Source organism: Etheostoma spectabile, chromosome 4 (assembly GCF_008692095.1).
Source record: "Etheostoma spectabile isolate EspeVRDwgs_2016 chromosome 4, UIUC_Espe_1.0, whole genome shotgun sequence".
In the NCBI taxonomy this organism is placed as follows: Eukaryota; Metazoa; Chordata; class Actinopteri; order Perciformes; family Percidae; genus Etheostoma; species Etheostoma spectabile.
The window spans coordinates 28,470,968-28,490,599 of NC_045736.1; the positions used below are offsets into that span (position 1 = coordinate 28,470,968).

The window sequence follows — 19,632 nt, forward strand, 5'->3', positions numbered from 1 at the left end:
ACAGAGATGACAGGAGGTTATAACATGTTAAGGCATTACTAACTCCAGGACAGTGGCAAAATGATTCAACTGGGTACTTCAAGAGGACGAAAAGAGCAGAAAAAATTAAAACTAATGACCTGTTTGATGTACACTATTGTATCATTGAACTCAACAGAGAGTTCCTATTTTCATTGGTCATGTTTGGCCAGCCCCCTATGCTTTAGCCATGCAGAGGAGCGAGGGCCCGTCCAATGCTGCTCGCATCTTTAATTAATTATTTAATAATTTGATATCAAAACCACAGTTTAAAACTCAAATTGTAAGAGCTAAATTTGCCAATATAACATAGTTAACAGCTTCATCTTCCAATGTGTAGGAAATTAAAGTTTTACACACCGCCGACATATTGCTGGCATATTCTACTTAGCTTTGGCTAATTGGTGTTAATTCTGTGAGTTAGCACATGAAGAAGAGCCTGACGTTGTTATTGACTGTTCTCTAGTTAATAAGCTCTCTGCCTGCGTCTGCACTATGACGAATAAGCCACAGATGGTTTTGACGAAAGATAGCATCACTTACTACACAAAAAGACCAAAAGACTGGCGAGTCTTTCTCAAAAGACAGACAGGTAGCTAACAGATAACGTTAGCTATGTAGTTATGTATATGACAGAGAGCTGGTGGACAGAGTTGTTGGAATTGCATGGTTACATTATGTATTATACTTATCAACCAAAAAGCTCTGAATTTCGACCATCGGGACTTAGGGCTATGAAGCCGTTCATACAGTAAATCTGTGAAGCTAACGTTAGCTTAAGCAGCTCCAGTGCTGAGTTATCAATAGTAGGATTAGGGGTTGTTCGTTGGATATTGTAATTGTTATTGACAAATAGAGGGCCACTGCTGAATGTCATAATCATATATGAATGTTATTAAATAATGACATGTAATATCTTAACAAAGGCCGGCTAAATTGATCAGTTCTTCTATGGAAAACTTGTCATTAGTTTAATTGAAATTTCACTTTTCCCCAACTGACTGGTTGGGGACGAAAGATCTCTGACAGGACCTCATGATAACTTTGTGATTATTATTGGTCAAAGTTATCTTTAAAACTGTAGGCCTAGAGTTTAATTTCATAAAAAAAGTCTATCACAATTTAACTACCAATCCCAATATTGGTGAAAAAAAGAAGAATTGAATACAATTGAATATTTTTTTCAAGGCTTAGCCAGTCCAAAGGCAAGAAGTGACCAGTCCAAAGAGCTACCAGCCCTTCCCTCGCACAAACGGTTGTCCTATGTAAATTAATACACAACAGAACCACATACTCAGTGGCAACATGACATGCAAACCACTGAGAAACTCACAGAGTCAGCTCTTAATCTGTTTTTTTTTCCAAGCAGGACTTGAGGGGATTTATGAGGTACCATAATTTCAGCTGCCACTCCAGTATGCTGCGACATAGGCTAAGACTAAATATAAAGCTTGGCATGTACAGTGTCCTGACTGCCATGTATTCTAAAAAGACCATCATGTGCATGTCAGGCCATTCAGGAATGTGTGTGCTCCTGCACTGTGCCTTGGCAGCATTAGCGACACATGCTTCCACATTAAAGTGACTCCAGCCGTTACTGTCAACAAGAAGACAGTTGGGCATTAAGTGAAAACGCAAAAAAAAAGTAACAGGCTAGTTCATCCACTTGAGTTGTACTCAATTGGCCACAAGCCTCAAAACAAATTGGATGGATTTTAAAGGTGTTTTTTTACATTTCGTCCGCGAGAGCCATTAAAATGAACTCAGAGTAATTAAGGAGAGTTTTTTTTTTCCACATCTGTGAACAATCTTGCGAAGCTCAAATCCCCAAGAATTAAGTTAATCTCTTCAGGAGGTTGTGTATTTACTAAAACAAAAAGGTATGCCAAGGTGATAAAAAAACATGTCCTTACCACCAATAACAACACTGACATCACTTGGGGGGGGGGGGGGGGGGGGTAGACACACATGGAACCTATGTCAAGTAAACAAACGTTTAACATTAACTTTAATGGGAAAAGAAGAACGGGGCAGTTTGTTACTGAGGAAAGAGAGCAAACAACAAAGCAGTGAAACGTTGCTTACTGGTGACCTGGCACACTCACAGCGAGCCTTCACCTCAGCAACAGTCACACTTTCCGAGTCTGTCCTGCATCAAACTGCTTCCCCTCCGTCTGCCTCCTAACATAGTGTATTTAATTATAGTGTATGTACTGTAATGCAGAATGAAAAAGAAAAATATTCATTCACAAACTATTGGCCTGTGATCAAAAGGCAGAGACTCTGTGGCCTGATAATTGAAATATCAGATTGTGGAGGATGTTGTTTGGTAGATTTCAAATCAATTAAGAGGATTATTACTCAGTGAAGCTAAGGTACTGTATGTATACAAATGAAGCAGCAGCTTTATCAATGTCTTCTATCAAAAGGTTTACCTTCAAATATAATAGCCAAAACTCATGTGTTCATTGACTTCTGGTTCTGGATAACTATGACCTATGCGTTCAAGATAACTGATGGACTACATTATTCTGTTAAATTATCTCATAGATTCATGCTTTGAAATTAGACCACAATTAGCCTTATGAGACCCAGATCAAATTCAATGGAGGCTCAATCGGTTTGATGTTTTCTTTTGTATACTCTTCATTGCATCAAGTAACATGGTCTTGCATTGCAGCTGAAGAGGAACTCGGTTCAAAATAGAGATCTGAGGCTGAATGGAAAGTGTGACAGCAATTCTAGCAGCCCTGAAGTCAACCAGACGGAGATCTGAGCTTTTTGTTTTTGCTTTGTTTTATTGCTCTGGCTGGCTCACTGAAGCGGTTTGAAAAGTGTTAGGACTATTACTGGAAACTCAAGTCAGTTATTCCACATAGTCAGGTCATCCTGATCTCCCTCACAGTCACACTGCCTGGATAATAAAAGATGACATTAAAATCCTCCATCTGGCTCAGGAAGCCTAAGCCGAGGAGTGACGGAGACGCAAAAAAATAAAAATAAAAACTAAAGTAGGTTACTTGTCATGATTCCCTCTTTGACATTGATTTGAGGAAGGAATATGTCACGACAAATCTGCATCAGCCACTTCTCATCGTGGAAATTTGGATTTGTGAAATATTGCTAGTAACGGATGAAATGCATTGAGTGTTCCAGGTTCATGGTATTGGGAATGCTGGCTCACTAGCATGGCTTCAAAAAGGAACAGAGCCATCATACATGTCATTACCTGGGCTTTTCCTATTTCGACAAGTCAAAATATCCCCTGTGAGAGAGGTTGGAAAGGCAATACTTGTCACCAAGTCTGATAACAATTGATCAGTGACATCATGTTAGGCCCTGAGAGAGTTTCAGTGGCAGTCTGCAAGATGCCCACCTCTCACAGCTAATCCTACTTGTGATGCTCTGTTTCATATTGCCATGAGTGTATTTAAGTTCTCCCACCCGACCATCCTGCTCTCTGCTTGACTGGACCCAATGAATGAGCCTTTCTAGAAAAAAAAAAGAAGCTTTCCAACAAACCACATCATCCACAAAATGTAGTTTCTTCTTCTCCCCGCCTGCTCTTTCTCTTATGTAAGTGGTTTTCCGGAACAATTCCCGTTTCTTTTATGCATATTCAAGGCGTTTTACGACAAGGGACTTTATTCATTCAGTTAACATTAGTAGAGCTAATACACTTAACGTATATATCTCATTGGTAGGCCTGGGACTGAAACGCCTCTGTCAAACCAACTATGATAATCAACTGTGCTACTGGCCCAGCAAGCTTCTGTATACCAGCATGAGCGATTTCCCCATTTCCCCGCATCGGTGCTTTTGATGCACAATTTACCAGTCTACCGGAACACATTTCACTGGGAACTGAGCCCATAACAAAAAAAAAAAAAAAAAATGAAACCACCAAGAAACAAAAGGCCAAAGAAATACATAAATGAGAGTAAAAGAGTAAAGTCTTTGAAATATGTCACTTGCACGTGTAGATGTGTGAAAAAAGAAACTTCAGTGCCAAAAATAGGGAGTTCAAAGGTAAAATATTAAAAAAAATGAAAATAAAGTAGGACAACATCCAAAAAAGGTGTCCATTCATCCACATTACTTTATGTAACACTGTCAGCAGTGTGTGCCCAATCAAAAGCTCCTCCTCCTGTTCTTGGACAGATTTTATAACTTAGCCTGATTACAGGGGGACACTCCCGTCTGCTGATCCCAGCAGCAGAGCAACCACCATGCACTAATTCAATTTATTAACTGACTTATGAACTCCTGTATCCTTTATGATGTTGATAATTGGTCATTAAAGGAGGCATTAGGTTTTTGAATTTGAATCATAAAACACCCTTACACCAGGGTTTATGGACCTTTTCTTCAATATGAGCCTGACTTAGATACATTATTAACCAGTGACCATCAGAAATCCGACATATTGTATCACTGTAGGTGGATGGGAACAAATGTCCCAACATCCCAGTGTGCAGAATCCACAAAACATTTTCAAAAGGACTTTTAGCCTTCCCAAATGTTGATACTCATATTCACTGTCTTCCACAACACTCAGTGGAACTGTGGTGCCAGTAACTCCTCTATCCATGATTCTAATGTGTTATGATTGTCTCGGGAAAAGGGTGAACATTCGATGACAGAAAACCTCAAACAAGCATGCTGCGTGGAGGCAATATAACTGGAACCTGGCTCTAGTTGTGTACAGTAGTGCAGTAAATATTTGGCCCTCCCCCATTTGACTGCCAGCTGGCCAGAGGCACAGCTGACATCGATGTCTCAAGGCAGACAGTGAAGAAACAAACTTGGGAGCACTGCAGGACTCCTGAAAACTTGATTTCCAAGCAGTAGGCCTACAATCCTCAGATAAATCCTCAAAAAAGTTAGACTTTAATCTGGGGTTTTGTTAAAAAAAAAAAAACTATCCAAACAATATGGAGGTCCAGTAAACTGAGATCCCAAGTCCCAGAGAGCAAGCAAAATAGCTTGAGAAATATTTTAAAAAGTTATATTAAGACCCTGGAACAGTTGTAGTTTAGATGGACCAAACTAGGCTACTGTGTATGTTTCTGATATATTTAGGGAGAAAATGTAGACCACTAACTGGGTCTAGACTCTCAGAATGTAGCCTACTTTTGGGAATCACATAGAAGTAGGCCTAGAGGTAGTCCTTTAGGCGTCTTTTTTAATTTTAGATTGCTAATATTGCAGGTTTCCCCTCAGTGACAGGGAGAAAGTAACTGTGGATTAGAAGGTGGGGAAAGTTACAAGTGCTCCCTGAAAGTATATACAGCTTACCTTGCAGGAGAAAGCCACGGTCTTGGTTAAGGAATCGATCCTCTCGCTGTACTCTGTGAATTTCTTCTGATATTTCAGAGCTGTCATTTGCAGCTCGGTGTGCACGGCGGAAAGTTGTGCCAGGAGTGACTTCTCTCGCTTGTTGGCTTTAATAGTCTGCTTCTTGAACTCTCTATCCAGGCTGATAATTTTGCAGTGCAGCGCGCTGTTGTGCGCCTTCAGGGCTCTCATACAGCAGTGGCTGTTTAATATCTGCTCTCTACGAGTGAGCATCAATCCGCAGCCGCTCTCGCATATCCCCACCGGTCTGTAGTCGCAAGTCTCCCGCATATGAGCATCCATGTCCCGGAGGCTAAGCACCTCGTTGCATCCTTTATTCCTGCACTTCTCCGGGGAGTAGTCGCACATCTCGGCGTGCTCGGCCAGATGCTGCAGCTTCACCACCGCATCGCAGCCCCTCGCGTGGTTGTCACATTTGATCTCCAGCTTCAGGATGAGGTTTTTCAGAGGCAGGACGTGGTTCAGCTCTTTGGTTGAGATCCGCTGACATTTGACGGGGCAGCTGCTCTGCTGGACGACCCAGGGCAGCACGCAGCCGGAGCAGAAGACGTGGCCGCACGGAGTCGTCAGAGGGTCTTCCAGGACTTTATTGCACAAGTTGCATTTAAAATCCGGGTCCACGGTCCCCTTGAAGCGGTCCAGCTCGAATCCCATGTTTTTCAAGTCCTAATCCAAACTTGTCGACTCCCCACCCCCGCAGATCTGAGTTTTTAGATGGTCATCAGTGGAGCGCTCACAGACCGACTACAAGTACAAGCTCCCCTCAATGTCTAAACTCTTCTAATTGACCGAGACTTTTGGTGCCTTCAGGTGCGCCTCGGAAGCCTGCAATTTCAAAGTTTTCGAAGTTTGTAAGCCTAAAATGTAATTACTTTAGTTAACTTTTTAAGTAGAAACAACCTTGCTGTGGAACTGCAAAATAAAAGTGACAACATCTGGATAAATGTTATTGTTGTTAGAGGCTGTGACACCTAAACGTTATACCTTACAAATAGATAAAACTATAAAAATGCCAAACTTGTAGGGCTAGTCTCTATTGATAACACTACAGACGTGGTCTTTTTCATGAAAACATGAAATGTAAACTCTCACACGCTAGTCACGTGACCTAAACCGGCAAAGGCAATGATTCTTACAGTCAGTGAAGGCAGCACTTTCAGGGGAAACGGAATCATCTACCGTAACGACTCTATTAACTGCGCATATGAGGTTGAGAGAGGCATGACTGAATATTTTGTAGGTAAATTATCTTATGCATCTTCTTGTAACCACTGTACACAACATTGTTTCATTTATTGATTTGAAATATGGACTGATTATAACTTTTTTAGACTAATATGATACATTATATTGCGTACTTGACCTGGGTGGCCCTATTTGTTTTCATACATAGTCTAGAATTTAGATGCAACCTACATACTGTATAGGGATACTAATTTAGATAAAGTATAACATGAAGCCCTATATCTATATTCCTCACCTGAATATTTCTAAGTGATAAACTACCAAATTCCATACGTAAATGTAAGACAAGGTGACACGACAGTTACGCAGCCATTTAGAACACGGCGGGTGAGCGTTCAGGCATGCACAACCCTTGTGAAAACAAGCAACTTTGGAAGGACATTACGAGTACAACCACGAGCGAGACTTTCAAGTTACAACACACTATAAGGAGGAGATTAGGTAAAAGTTGGGAAAATCAACACGGATCACAATGTGTGGTTTCAAAATGAATATTTGAGACACCACCATGAGAGTCTTGTTTGAACACACCTCTCACCACACTCCTTATGTAAAGAAAGCAAGGTATTACACACTTTATCACTTTGCCAATTGAGTGCTTTTTCAATCCCAGCAGGAGGCCCTTCACTGAATGTATTTGAATTGTAAATGAAAACGCCAGTGGGCACACTGGGTGTGCTCAGTGAAGGAAAAGAATAGCCTCCGCTGCTTAGGCAGGAGCACACAGCCTGTTGGTTGTGACCCTGCCTTGATTAGATACCCATTCCAACCGGTTGCCTCCTCTTTCGTAAATCCAGTTTTATGCAATGCCATGCTCAATAAAACCTTTCCATATGTGCATTATCCAGAACTAAAAACAAGGGCTTATCAAAGACTTCATGGATAAAGTGTGACAGAGAAAGTCTGAGCTTCCAGGTAATCCTACACTGATGTTATGGGTTGTCTTAGATGGAGTGGAAGAAAAACTCCCTGTGCAGTCACGTCAAAGGACCTTGCACTGGGTATCTATACAGCCAGTTTAATTGGCAATACTCACTGTACAATACATACTTTTCTTAGCAGGTACTTGTTAAGTCATTGCTTGGTTTAAAAAAAAAAAAAAAAAACTTAAGAGAGACAAATGGGAACAAATGGGAAAAAATAAATGGATGAAAAATGAGAAAGAGAGCTTATGTTTTACTTTAACACCTGTTTCTTTGGGCCAGTTTAAAAGCATTAATTGGAGTTATTTCATGCTGATGAACATCAGCTGTACACGGCCATATATAATTTCACAGTTTGGAGCTCAAGCTTGATAACTAATCTTGCACTTTTGTTCAGGGTACCTTGGCAGTATTATCCTGGAATATTGTGCTCAACACTGCAGAATCAAACCAGCTGCCCACCAGCTACAACCAGCCTCTTGACCTCTGGGCCAACCCGCCGCCTGTGATTTATCATTCCTGTCCAGGAACAAGTAACCTGCCTTTCTGTGTATGGCTGTTTACTGTGAGAGTGCCTCACTCGGAGAAATGTTTGCTCTCAAAATGGAGTGAAAATAAATAAGCAGTTGTTTTTATAGACTGGTGTCGGAGTCAGAGCAAGCATGAAGCTATATGAGCGACTGAAGCTTTTGGATTTTTCGTGGTACAGTATGTTAAAGGAACTGATATGCTATCTTCCGGTCTGTTCTGTGTAGGAATGTTTTCCACAAAGCTGGGTGAGGTGGCAACAGGAGGGGGCTTAGACGAGTCCATGTTGGGTCCCAAAAGACAGACAACGTCCCAGAAGAGATAAGAGTTAATCCCAGTCCTCCAACCTAAACTGTGAGTGAAGGATCAGGACAGACTGGACTGAAATGCCCCCCCCCCAGACCTGCAAGTCAAAATAGCATTTTATGATTATTTCCATGCAAGAATCCAAGCTTCTAGTTTTTTTTTTGTAGCTGCGTGGCACCAGCTGATTCTGATTTAAAGGAGTAGTTTGACATTTTTGGAAAGTCTTTGCAAATAAAAATATTTGTGCTGGTCTATTTCTTGGCGGGCCGCTGGGAATTCTTGTGAGTTTTTTTATTCTACGGATTAAAAAAACAAGATGTAATAAGTGAGCTGTACAGGTGCTGGTAGGCATTTAGTTACCTCTCTACTGAGCCAGGTTAGCCATGTCCTCGTGCATCCAGTCTTATACTAAACTAAACTAACAGCCTGGTGAATGTAGCTTCATTTTCAGCGTACAAACAGGAGAGTGATGTCAATCTTTAAGTAACTCTTGACAAGAAAGCATGTATCCATGTACGCCTATTTCCCCACGCCTATTTCTATCCAACTGTTCCTTTAAGAAAAAATCAGCAAACACTTTCTTTTAAAATATCTATCTCGTAATTGATGCACAAGAAATGTGCAAAGTAATGCATGCTTTGATTGACACGAACAGAGTGGTCCTGGGTTTTTCCTTTGTTGAACCCTCTCACTTGAAGCCTTTGTTGTAAGGCAACAGAGGGATCGAGTTTTCAGCATGTGTGATGAGGGTGTTTTGTATATGCCTTTGGAGTTGTGCCATTTAGTAATCATCACCACTCTTCTTTAGATATGTCAAAGACATGAGGGCCATGTGGGGAACTGCAAAGATGAGTTATTGCTGTTTGGTATGCCTTTTAATGTTGCGCTGAAACATGATGTACTTACAAAAGGAATACACTATCCATCTCGCTGTGGTTTCCCATGCGCCTGCTAGTCCCTTGGGAGTCAGTAATATTGTCAAAACTGAAGTCTAGCCCCCAAGTGATTTATATGCCAATGGTATGGTTTGTTTTTCTTGCAAACATCAGTAACTTATTGTGCTTTTCACAGGGGGAATTGGAGTTTTGTGGCTCCAGTGCTTTGAGTGAATGAGTAACTTTTAGGACTGTTTAGAAAGGTTTCAGGGTGACCTTATGGACTGGTTAGGGTTGTGGCGGGAACCTTCAAGGCTACACTGGTCTTCTAGCATGCCACTGACATATGGTGTGAACCAAATAACCACTCCGGCCCTGTCAGTCTGTTATGACAGAGAACAGCGGCTCAACCATCACAACATCTTCACAGGCATAAACATGTTAATGTGCAATTGGTATTGCACAACACAAGTGTCAGCTACGGTGTTGCTGAAATACACTCTTAATAGTATTGAAGTATGACTCTCCAAATTTATTGTAAACATGTCGTGCCACACAAGCAATGTCTCACTTAGTGCAATTGTTAATCAAATGCAGAAAAAACAAAAATAGATCCACAGAGATAGTGATGTGCATAATATTTGGCGTTGCTAAACAGATCTTTATCACAAACTGCTGATGTGTACATGAAGGAAAGCCAATACCTGTTTTGCTTTGTTTCTCACAGCAGGCTGTTCTGAGTTCTCACAGGGAGGTTAGAAACAGGATGTTGGTCCGTGGAACCTGGGTTTACCCAACAGCAAAACTGCACAAGAGAGAAAATCCCCATTTTATATGAACTAAGACAAAGTCTCAGAACAAAGTCTGACCTAAATCTGCAGTCACACACAGTAGCTAATTAAATCGTCATGGCAGAGATGTGCAAACAGAGTATAGAGACAACGTGCCTTTGCCCTGGCTGAAATGCCCTTCTGGACCAAATAAAAACTATAATTATCATCATTACAAGTTTTGTTAGTGTTGCCACCACTACTGCTGCTGCTAGTGCTGTTATTAAAATAATCATTAAGAGAAAGCTTGCCCTCTACACCTTTCTTTCTTGGTTAGTACATGAATGAGCATGTAAAACTTCCATTATTATGGACATGATCTTTAGTTAGGAGTTATGGTTTGGTATGGTTGCTTTGCATGTCTGCCTGAGACTACTTTATGACTCTTCAATACTAAGCGTAATAATAATAATTGATGTAACCGTGTACCAAAAGACTTTCCCAGGATAAGATTAAAAAAAAAAAAATTGTGAAATTACCAAATTTAAATTGGTACCTGCCTGGAGCTACTGCAACAACTTTTATCTAATAATGAGTGTATGAAGATTCGGGGGGAATTCCCATTGTGTTGAAACTATCTGTCTGTGTTTGCATTAGTTATCTTGTAGCTCATAGTTGCTTAACACTGTTGACTGTTGTAATGTAGCTTCATAAATAAACTACATTAACAGACAGAAATGAAGAAACCCATTTTTACAAAGCAGCAGGAGACTCATTATGACTGAAATATCGAGCCTTATATCAGCACTTCTTACAGTTTATTTCCATAATGATCTTTGTCTCCTCACCTTTTCTTATAGTTAGACATAAAACTAACAACATTACATACATTAAAGCCTATCTTGTGAATTAGATAGGGCTATACTACTGTATGTGGGGATACTAATCTGCTGTATACATTTCAAAAGAAATTGGTGCACATTGGGAAACCCTAGTGTAAGGAGATTAATGAGTTCTATGTCCCAAATGGATATAATACATATTAGTGTGTACGACAGTTTTCTGGCCTGCAACAAAAACATTTGGCCCCCTGGTGAAAGCTTATGTTTGTAATTTCATAGTTTATAGCAAACGTTTCATGATTTTTCATAAAACTGCCGTACATAACAATGTATGTACAAGGATCATGTAAATCCTGATAAATATAACCTTGTGATATCATCTAAAACTGCCCCCACATAAAGAGAAGCATGCACACTGAACCATAAAGTGGATCCCTGTTGCTTTGTGGAAACCAATAACTATCAAAGCGTCTTTCTTACTCCAACAGAACATACATTTCTGTATATGTTGTGAGACCTTTTTGCCAAATTAGTATTTAAACAAGCTGCTGTAACTTTGTAAGCCCAATGGGAAAAATGGCATCTGCTCTTGGGTACAACTCCAAAACACACAGTTCTATAAATCACAAAATACACTTCCCCATTTCTTCTGTGATGTGAGCCAAATCAACAAGTGAAAAGTGAATATTTTGCCCTCCTCAAATTTGAGATGTGCTGCCTTTTCAGCTTTTTTTGAACATGCTCATTGAATTTTGGGCTTAGCACTGAGAATCTCACTGTTCTCCTTTTTCCAATACAGTTCTGAAAATCAATTTTACGATTTAAAGAATTTAAAAGAAATAAGCAATCAAAAATATAACAAGGACTTCCACCATGTAAAATGTTTGCCCAGTAATAAAGAATGCTGAGGAAAAAAACTGACCTATGGTAGAATATTATTGCTAACCACTTAATGTACAGCATTACATGTTTTATTTTTAAGTAATTATAATGTGTAATCATGTGTTTCCTGGGTAAATATACCTGAACATACAGTACCTGCAGACTGAGATCTGCAATAGATCTTGTATAACGCCTTCAGCCTTTTTCAAATGGACTAGCATAATGCATTAGTTACAGAGGTTTCCAAAGCACAAGTGTGTTATATTAGGAACAGATGAGTCCCTCTGCAGGGGGGACGAGGGGAAGAAGGCACTTGAGAAGTTCCTTTCTGTAGCCTGTGAAGCACTGCTGATTTTCTGGAAGCTCTGTTCCCACTGGGTTGGGTCCATAAATAACATTCAAAGTATACTTGGCACATCCTATCTTGGCTTATTAGAGAAGAAAAAACGCTTAGACATAGAAGTTAAAAGATAAACCATGGATATGATTTCAGAACCCTATAAAGCACATTTAACATGTAATACATTTTACCAATTATGCAGGCCCTAAGGATACACATGTCAGTATGTCAATTTAGGTCCTGATCTTCTCTTTAGCGTCACCATCAGGTCAACTTTTCTGCTTTACCACAAGAAAAACTAACAATTGAATCTACTGTAAATATTGATGGGCCGTACATGTGGATACAGTTTAGCAACTCAGCCCTTCTGCCAATTTTCCCATTGGCCACTCTTGGTACTGCAATAAAAAATCCCCTGCAGAATGCCATAAGCACTTCCCCATGGACTGCCATTATAAAAAAGCAAAACTGCAAAACTTTCCCGGTGCCTAGAGAAGATTTTTTTTTTTTGTGAGTGACTTCATCCCAATGTAAAGTCTATGGGCTGAGCAGGCAGTGTCAAAAAGAGTACATGTGCAGGGTGCCACACAACGCAGAAGCAAACTAGGAAGTGAAGAAAACGTGCTGGGAGAGAAACTTTTATTCAAATGAATGGGCACCATCTTAGAGTCCAGTATTCATTTCTTATAAGACATTCATCATGCAGACACAGACAATGTAATATGATCAATACAGCTTGCATGTTCACTATAAATTGTTGTAAGAGAATAATAACCTTCATCCACTGCCTAAAAGTCCCCCAAAACAATCAATTATAGCAGGTTTAAATAAATTATATCTGGCATGTATTTTCTGACACTGCTCAGTGACTAATCTATGGGGTTTGAAGAAGCTGTTGTAACACCTGAAGCAGGGTAACAGCATGACTGCAGCTGCAGATACAAGCTGCTATGATGAAAGCTTCTTGATAATGAGAACAGCGACCATGAGCCAGAAAGCTGTGACTATAGCGTCAACAGGTCATCAAACCGGCATAGTTCAAACTTTCTCATGCATGGTTGATGAACATGTGCATGATTCATTTCACTCTTGAGAATTGGACCACCATTGATTGTTTTCACACTTAAATACCAACCCCCAAAATCTGACATTTAAACTACACATTTTTTGGGGGATTTAACTAATTACAGTCGCGGGAAACTTCATGTAAGTTATCTTTGACAACACATGTTTTTCAAAATCCTAAAAGCAGGCTGAAGGGTTAAAAACTGAGAGTGGACTGAGAGTGGATCCGTTACTTCAGCTGACCCAGCGATGGTTTCATGAGTTCCTGCAGAGAGTGAAGCCAGATTGCAACTCAACCGAAACAGAGGATCTGACGGTGCAAAGGAAGTTGCATTTCAGTGCCACTCGCTCACCACAAAGTCTCTAGGCTAGGTGTTCAGTGACCACTCCGCCTCCATTTGTGTCACATCGATGTGGCGGATGAATGTGACAGTATATCCCCTCTGTACAGCAGTCGGAGTCGACAGGATAGGACACATGCAGATGCTTTTCTATTTTAGCTCTGGCATGCAGTTTTAATACATCTTCAGCAAACATAGACAATTTTGAATATAGTTATGGAGCACTGTCAACATTTCTCTGCTTTTATTATACAAGTCTGCAAGCAGCTCATTAGATTACTTATATTTGAATATGGTAATAGTAATGCATACTAATGTAACAAGACCGATGCTGGATATAAACACGGACTGGGAGCTGTTGTTATTATAACTGAGATATGAAATCTCTCAGCTGCAAAAATCACATTTATTTCTGACTGTATATTAGAGGGCTGTTTTGGTTTGAGTTCACTTCACATTTGTCACATCTCCAAATTGTAAAAAACAATATTGTTCAAAATAGATCAGCATCAAGATTGATATTGAGATACTTTTCTTTTTTTAATTGAGATTTCCATATAGAGGAGAAAAGGAAATATGGGATACAGCAGGAAACGTTCCCCCTGCTGGTGTCTTTTGCTCAGCGAATCTCACATGGATACAAGTGTGAAGTTTCGTTTTACAAATAAATGAATGATTTACAGTGGGTGATCTGTGCTGCCTGCACAATCTGTCATGTGCAAGATGTTCGCACATGTGCAGATGATAATCCTTTTTATAAGGATTTATGGTACTCCACGATCTGTTCCACGCTTCCAGTCATAGTTGTAGAGGTCTGTCGTTAGCCTCCACCAGGAAGCTAACGTTAGTTTAGCTAACAGCTAATTCGGTTAACCGCTAGCCAACAGCTTGATTCAGTCTTAAATAACGTTAACTCAAACTTAACACTGGGAAAAGCAGGCAACAGCAAAATTGAGATTTTACAGTAATAAATACAAAGACAAGTAGTGATCGATGGGTTTTAAATGAGCACAAGTAAAGTAGAACTTTCGTTACAGCTGTTATATAATTTAACGGTGAAAGTCAACCTTAATTTTTATTCTCAGCAAAGGGTTAAAGCTGATGGCTTCTCTTTTGAAAGGTGTCAGAGGCTGTCATACTTGAGAAGCTTAAAAACCAAAGCCACTGGTTTTGACAATGTTTCATGTAGATTCGTACAAGATGCTGCTGAGGTTATTACCCCATGCATCACCCATGTCATTAACATTGCTATAGAGCAAGGACACTATCCCAATGATTTTAGGCTTGCCAGAGTGATTCCACTAGAAAGAGAGTAAATTAGACCTTGGAAACTATAGACCTGTTTCTATTCTGTGTAATCTGTCAAAGATAATCAAAAAGATCCTTTTTGAAAAGACTCAACCACAATGCATAGCCTGTGGGGTCCCTCAAGGGAGTGTTCTGGGTCCACTTTTTTCCTTCTATGTATAAATGACCTTAAGTCTGTATGTTCATGGCTAGTGCTCTAATTCAGACTATGCATGCTGCTCATGGTACAATGGTGTCCGAAAGCACCTGAAAAATAGGCTTCAGACTGCTCATTCTGAACCTCCCCATGAGATTTCATCTTGACACTTCTCATTTTAAGACTATTAGGTTAGAATTAGGATTTTATCAGAATATAGCATTGAAAATCTGCTCAGAATGTAAGAAATATGGGATAGGATTCAACAACACACTGTGATTTTTTTACATACATTCATTATTAATTTCACTTGTTTTCAACAAATTGTGTATACAAATACACATTTTCTATGGGCTCTTAGGGCAAACTTTTGCCACCCCTCTAGATCCGCCCCCTCTCAGCACAAACAAAGTTCACAAAAGTTGAACTAGACATGAACACGTCACAGAGATTTATTTCACTCCGGTGAGTGAATCCATTAGTATTGGCTATTCCGTTGAAATGCTTTGGTTCTACCAACATTTTGCCATTTGGTGTGACTGGCCCTTTATCTCGCGGCTGTATCCACATGTGAGACCAGGAGGGAAAAAAAGAGACATCCACTTTAGGCTACGACATGCACTTTAAGGTACCACATGCACTTTACTATAGCCCTAAATCTCAAATAATTTTTAAATGTTTGCTGTTTTTTTTCTTCTTCTTTATGCTCTCTAATGTATGCCAACTGTCTATAACCTGTATTTTGTAAAAAAAAAAAAAAACCTTTAATAAAGCTCTTTTGAAAAAAAAAGGAAAAAAAGAGACACACTAGAAAACAAAACTGGAGTTCCGGGATCAGTGAGCTTGGCTAGCTACAGATAACGTACAGTTGGCTACTGGAGGAAACTAAATACAGGAAAACACTTTAGTGGTGGAATTTATGTGGCAAAGACTGGCTTTGCCCACATTTAGGGAGAAGAGTGTGATAGATGATTGGGGGGTCAAAGCGTCTGACTCAGCAGAAACTGCCGTTGTTGTTTCTAAGTAGATTTAGTTGCCTAAAAAAACCTCAAAACTCAAAGCAAAAAACTTAACAATAAGATCAGAGAACACTCTTTTTATCTATGTATTATTTTTTGTTGTATTTATTGTTTTCATAACAGTTATTTGTAACATTGCTGCACTGGCAAACGCTGATATGGATCCAGATCAGAAAACGCTCACAAATTTAGTTTTGAAAGACAAAACAAATTACATGTTTTTGTTCAGTATCAAGGCTTATTGTCCTTATATATTAATATTAGTCCTCGTATAACTAATAATCAAATTTACAGAAGAAAGCAGAGGAATACCATTGTTTTTCACATCCATGTTTTTTTTTGGGGGGAGGCATTTTTTGGCCTTTGTTACATAGGACAGTTGAAGATGTAAAGGGGGAGAGAAAGGGGGGAATGACATGCATTAAAGGGCCGCGGGTCGGAGTCAAACCTAGGGCCGCTGCGACAAGGACCGGTCCTTTGTACATGAGGCACACGCTCTACCAGGTGAGCTACATCCAACCGCAACCCGACCACAACCACTTCACAGAATAATTAAAGCCATTCATCCAGATATCAGTTCTTTCTCCTGGGGGTGTCCCAGGACTATTTCAGTGGAGTGATCACTTAAATTGGAAACATTAGGTGACATGTACTGGGTTTAAAAAAAAACAAGAATAATGGACTGACATTATTGTGTATGTGATCAAGGACAAAAACAAACAGCCTGATTGGAGCAGTTAAACCAGTTTTTCATGGCGAGAGGGGGGGGCACTGAGAGATAACTCAATATGCACGGAAACAAGGCAATGGCCTGTGTAAGTAACATTAGGAACTAATCGGAAACAAGCCTCTTCTAATTAGCCATTACCAAAATAACAGACTGAGGTCATAGCTATTTCTTTCCCCGATGGGGAGCGCTGGTCTCGGTTTGACTCAATTTGAACATTTGCAGAAATTAGGTATTTTTAGACTCTGAATTTGAAATGAACCATTATCTCAACACACACCCTCATAATCAAGTGACTGTTGTCACATGAGTATATACAGATTAACGAGTAAACTGACATGAATCATGGTATTTTGATTTATTGTTCTTCTCTCTATCTTTAGCTCATATTAGTGGTGTGATTTTAGAGATCACTTGTCAGGCAATGTACATGTTGAGGAATTGGAATTTAGTTGAAGTTGTTTAAAGTGACCAAAAACCTTTTTTTCCTTAATCAGGGTCTTACTTTGAGTAATGTAGTCCTACATGAACATACAATATTCTGCCAAGGTTAGGCTCAGTGGGGAGGAGGCCGTATCTCATACTTTATCTGTTATTGTTCATTATAACATTTAGTCATGTTTACATTGCAGAGACATGCTTGAAATTTAAAACAAGTTTCAAGGCATTTTACATTTTGGTCTTGAGAAAGCAAATTGCTTAGAACAGGGATCTTAAACAGGGGGTCTGGGTCTTTTTCTCAGAATTCTAACTTTAAACTCAGAATTCAATACATTTTTCACATGTGGCCCTAACCTTCTTTCTCATTCACTGGCCTATGAGGTAGTCACTAAGATAGCCATCCACAGATACAGTTAATCCTTACAGTTTTTACATTAAAAAAGGATTTCTAAAATCATGCCAACAATTATTAGGCTATGTTAATAGCTTACTATTCTGTACAAAAAAAGCTATGCATTAAGGGTAAATATGTAGTAGGAGTCCCTGCTCCATCCCTCTTTCAGTTAGGAGGTCCATGGCTTAAAAAAGACTGTTGGCTTAGAAAGAGCTACCAGAAAGCTGTTGCATAAGTTAATATAATAAATTATAAGGATTTATTGCCTTAAATTATTTTAATTCAATTAGTTAATTTTGCAATGGAGAGACGGAGAATCACCTGATTGCATAGCTGATTATGCTCCTCTCTCACTGTGCTACTTCAGATGCCTGAGAGGCAAATACCTCGACTCCATTCGGTCTTCGCAGGCTGCCAACGCTGCTGCTCTACCTGGCCAGATCAGATGGGAATGGAGATAGCGTCTCTGCTTATTTTCTTTAGAGCGGTGTGAAAACAAACACACCCCCTTTCCACAGCTGAAGACAACCTTCCTGTAAACACTGTCCAAAAAAAAAGCCCACTCTCTTTTATTTGGCCATTTTAGATGCTGGCTGTTCTGCTGTGGATCACGGTGTGAGATAAATCTCACAAAGGGAACAGTGTGTGGGCTAGCTCCAAAATAACATGCGGTAGCTTTGGTTTAAAAACACTGTGTGCAAAAATATTAATTCTTTGTAAAAAAACACTTATATCTTATTTAGCATTCCAGTTTCTGACCTACTTGTTACACACAAATGAGCAAGGCTTGAATATATCTTTTGTGCTTTGTAGAAGAATGCGAAATTATTAACTTTGAAGCTGTCCTGGTTTGTGTCTTTGAACACATTGTGCGTCTCTTTTGGCTGCTGTAACGACATAATATAGAGTAGATGTGTGGTGTGGAGTGAATATTGATAAGCAAACAGTGAAATGGCAAATTAAAGCTAGAAAAATACAAGTTCCACACATGAACAGAAAGCAGAGTTGTGGAAAAATAAACAAGGACAGATCAAATGTAAAACAAGTTACACATTAAAAGGAAAATATGACTATGCTTCATTTAAAATGTGCTAATATGTTTTTTGCTAGCAAGATTATACAAGGTGATCAATAGACACATTCAGTAGCATGGAGCTAATTTGAGCCAAAGTTTACTAGTGGTTTTAATTAGTAAAGAAAGTTAGAAATGTAATACCTGCACTATCTTTTCTAAACATCCAGTGGTTTCCATTCATTTCTTCATGGTATGAAAATCTATGATGATGATTGATTTGAAAACTCTGCATGGCATTACCTCATAACAATAATAGAACTTTGACAAAAATTAATGCAGACTTGATATTCCCTGTGACGGAATTCAAGCAAGTTTCAAGAGTCAGTATCACTATTTTCCTCCTGTGGGAAGATGAATGGAAACCAAAGGCTGCCTGGAATCAAAAATAGATCCAACATTCTAAAAAATGTAGTCCATGCATTCAAAAATGTAGAGTATCATCTCTCAGTGTTCAATATTTTGGTTTGAAGTCCTCCAAATCAAACACTAAAGTCAGTTCTCTGTCTATTTCTAGAAGGACACAAAAGTGATTTTCTGATCTGAACTGTTTTAGGATGTGACAACACGATGCCCAAGGCCAGGTCGGGTTTAGGCACAAAAATGAGGAAAAAAATTAGGTTTAAGGAAGGATCATGGTTTGGATTAAGATAAGTTTTTTTCTAAGATTAGGGGACTTTCGTTGGTGGTTACAATAATTAACACGTGGGCATGCTTTAAAAAAACTATGATAGTTTGAAAAGATAAATGCTCTCTTAGTCATAATTACAACAGTCGCTAGAGGGTACTGTCACTTTAAAATAACCTAAAGTCAATTTGGGGCACTTGCCACAATGAAAGTAAAGTTTTCAAAGGTGCGTTCACACAGACGTTAGTGTCATGTTGCCAGACCCTCCTCCCCACCGCTGCAGGGGGAGGAGGAGTCCACAGAGCATTCCCGGATGGGAGAAAAACGTGCTCTGGTTTATTGGCATTCTTTAAACCAATCACATTCATCTTGGGTGGCACTATGCGTCAAATGGAGCCATGGTGCCGCTGCAAA

At 39.5% G+C, this 19,632-nt stretch overlaps 1 protein-coding gene and 1 long non-coding RNA gene across 3 annotated transcripts in view; one reads left to right on the top strand and one right to left on the bottom strand.

The window, feature by feature from the left end:
* Window positions 1-6,144, bottom strand: part of pdzrn3b (PDZ domain containing RING finger 3b) — a 95,249-nt gene extending 89,105 nt beyond the window's left edge. The window contains exon 1 of one of the 2 annotated variants that reach the window (XM_032513546.1): window positions 5,317-6,144. In XM_032513546.1, coding sequence (XP_032369437.1) covers window positions 5,317-6,030 — 714 coding nt within the window. In that variant the 5' untranslated portion in view covers window positions 6,031-6,144. The remainder of the gene's footprint in view (window positions 1-5,316) is intronic. The other variant, XM_032513545.1, reaches the window with a different exon arrangement.
* Window positions 1-18,075, top strand: part of LOC116687860 (uncharacterized) — a 32,801-nt gene extending 14,726 nt beyond the window's left edge. Inside the window, exon 2 of the long non-coding RNA XR_004331648.1 lies at window positions 17,886-18,075. This is a non-coding gene — a long non-coding RNA (uncharacterized LOC116687860). The remainder of the gene's footprint in view (window positions 1-17,885) is intronic.
* The last annotated feature ends 1,557 nt before the right edge of the window (window positions 18,076-19,632 follow it).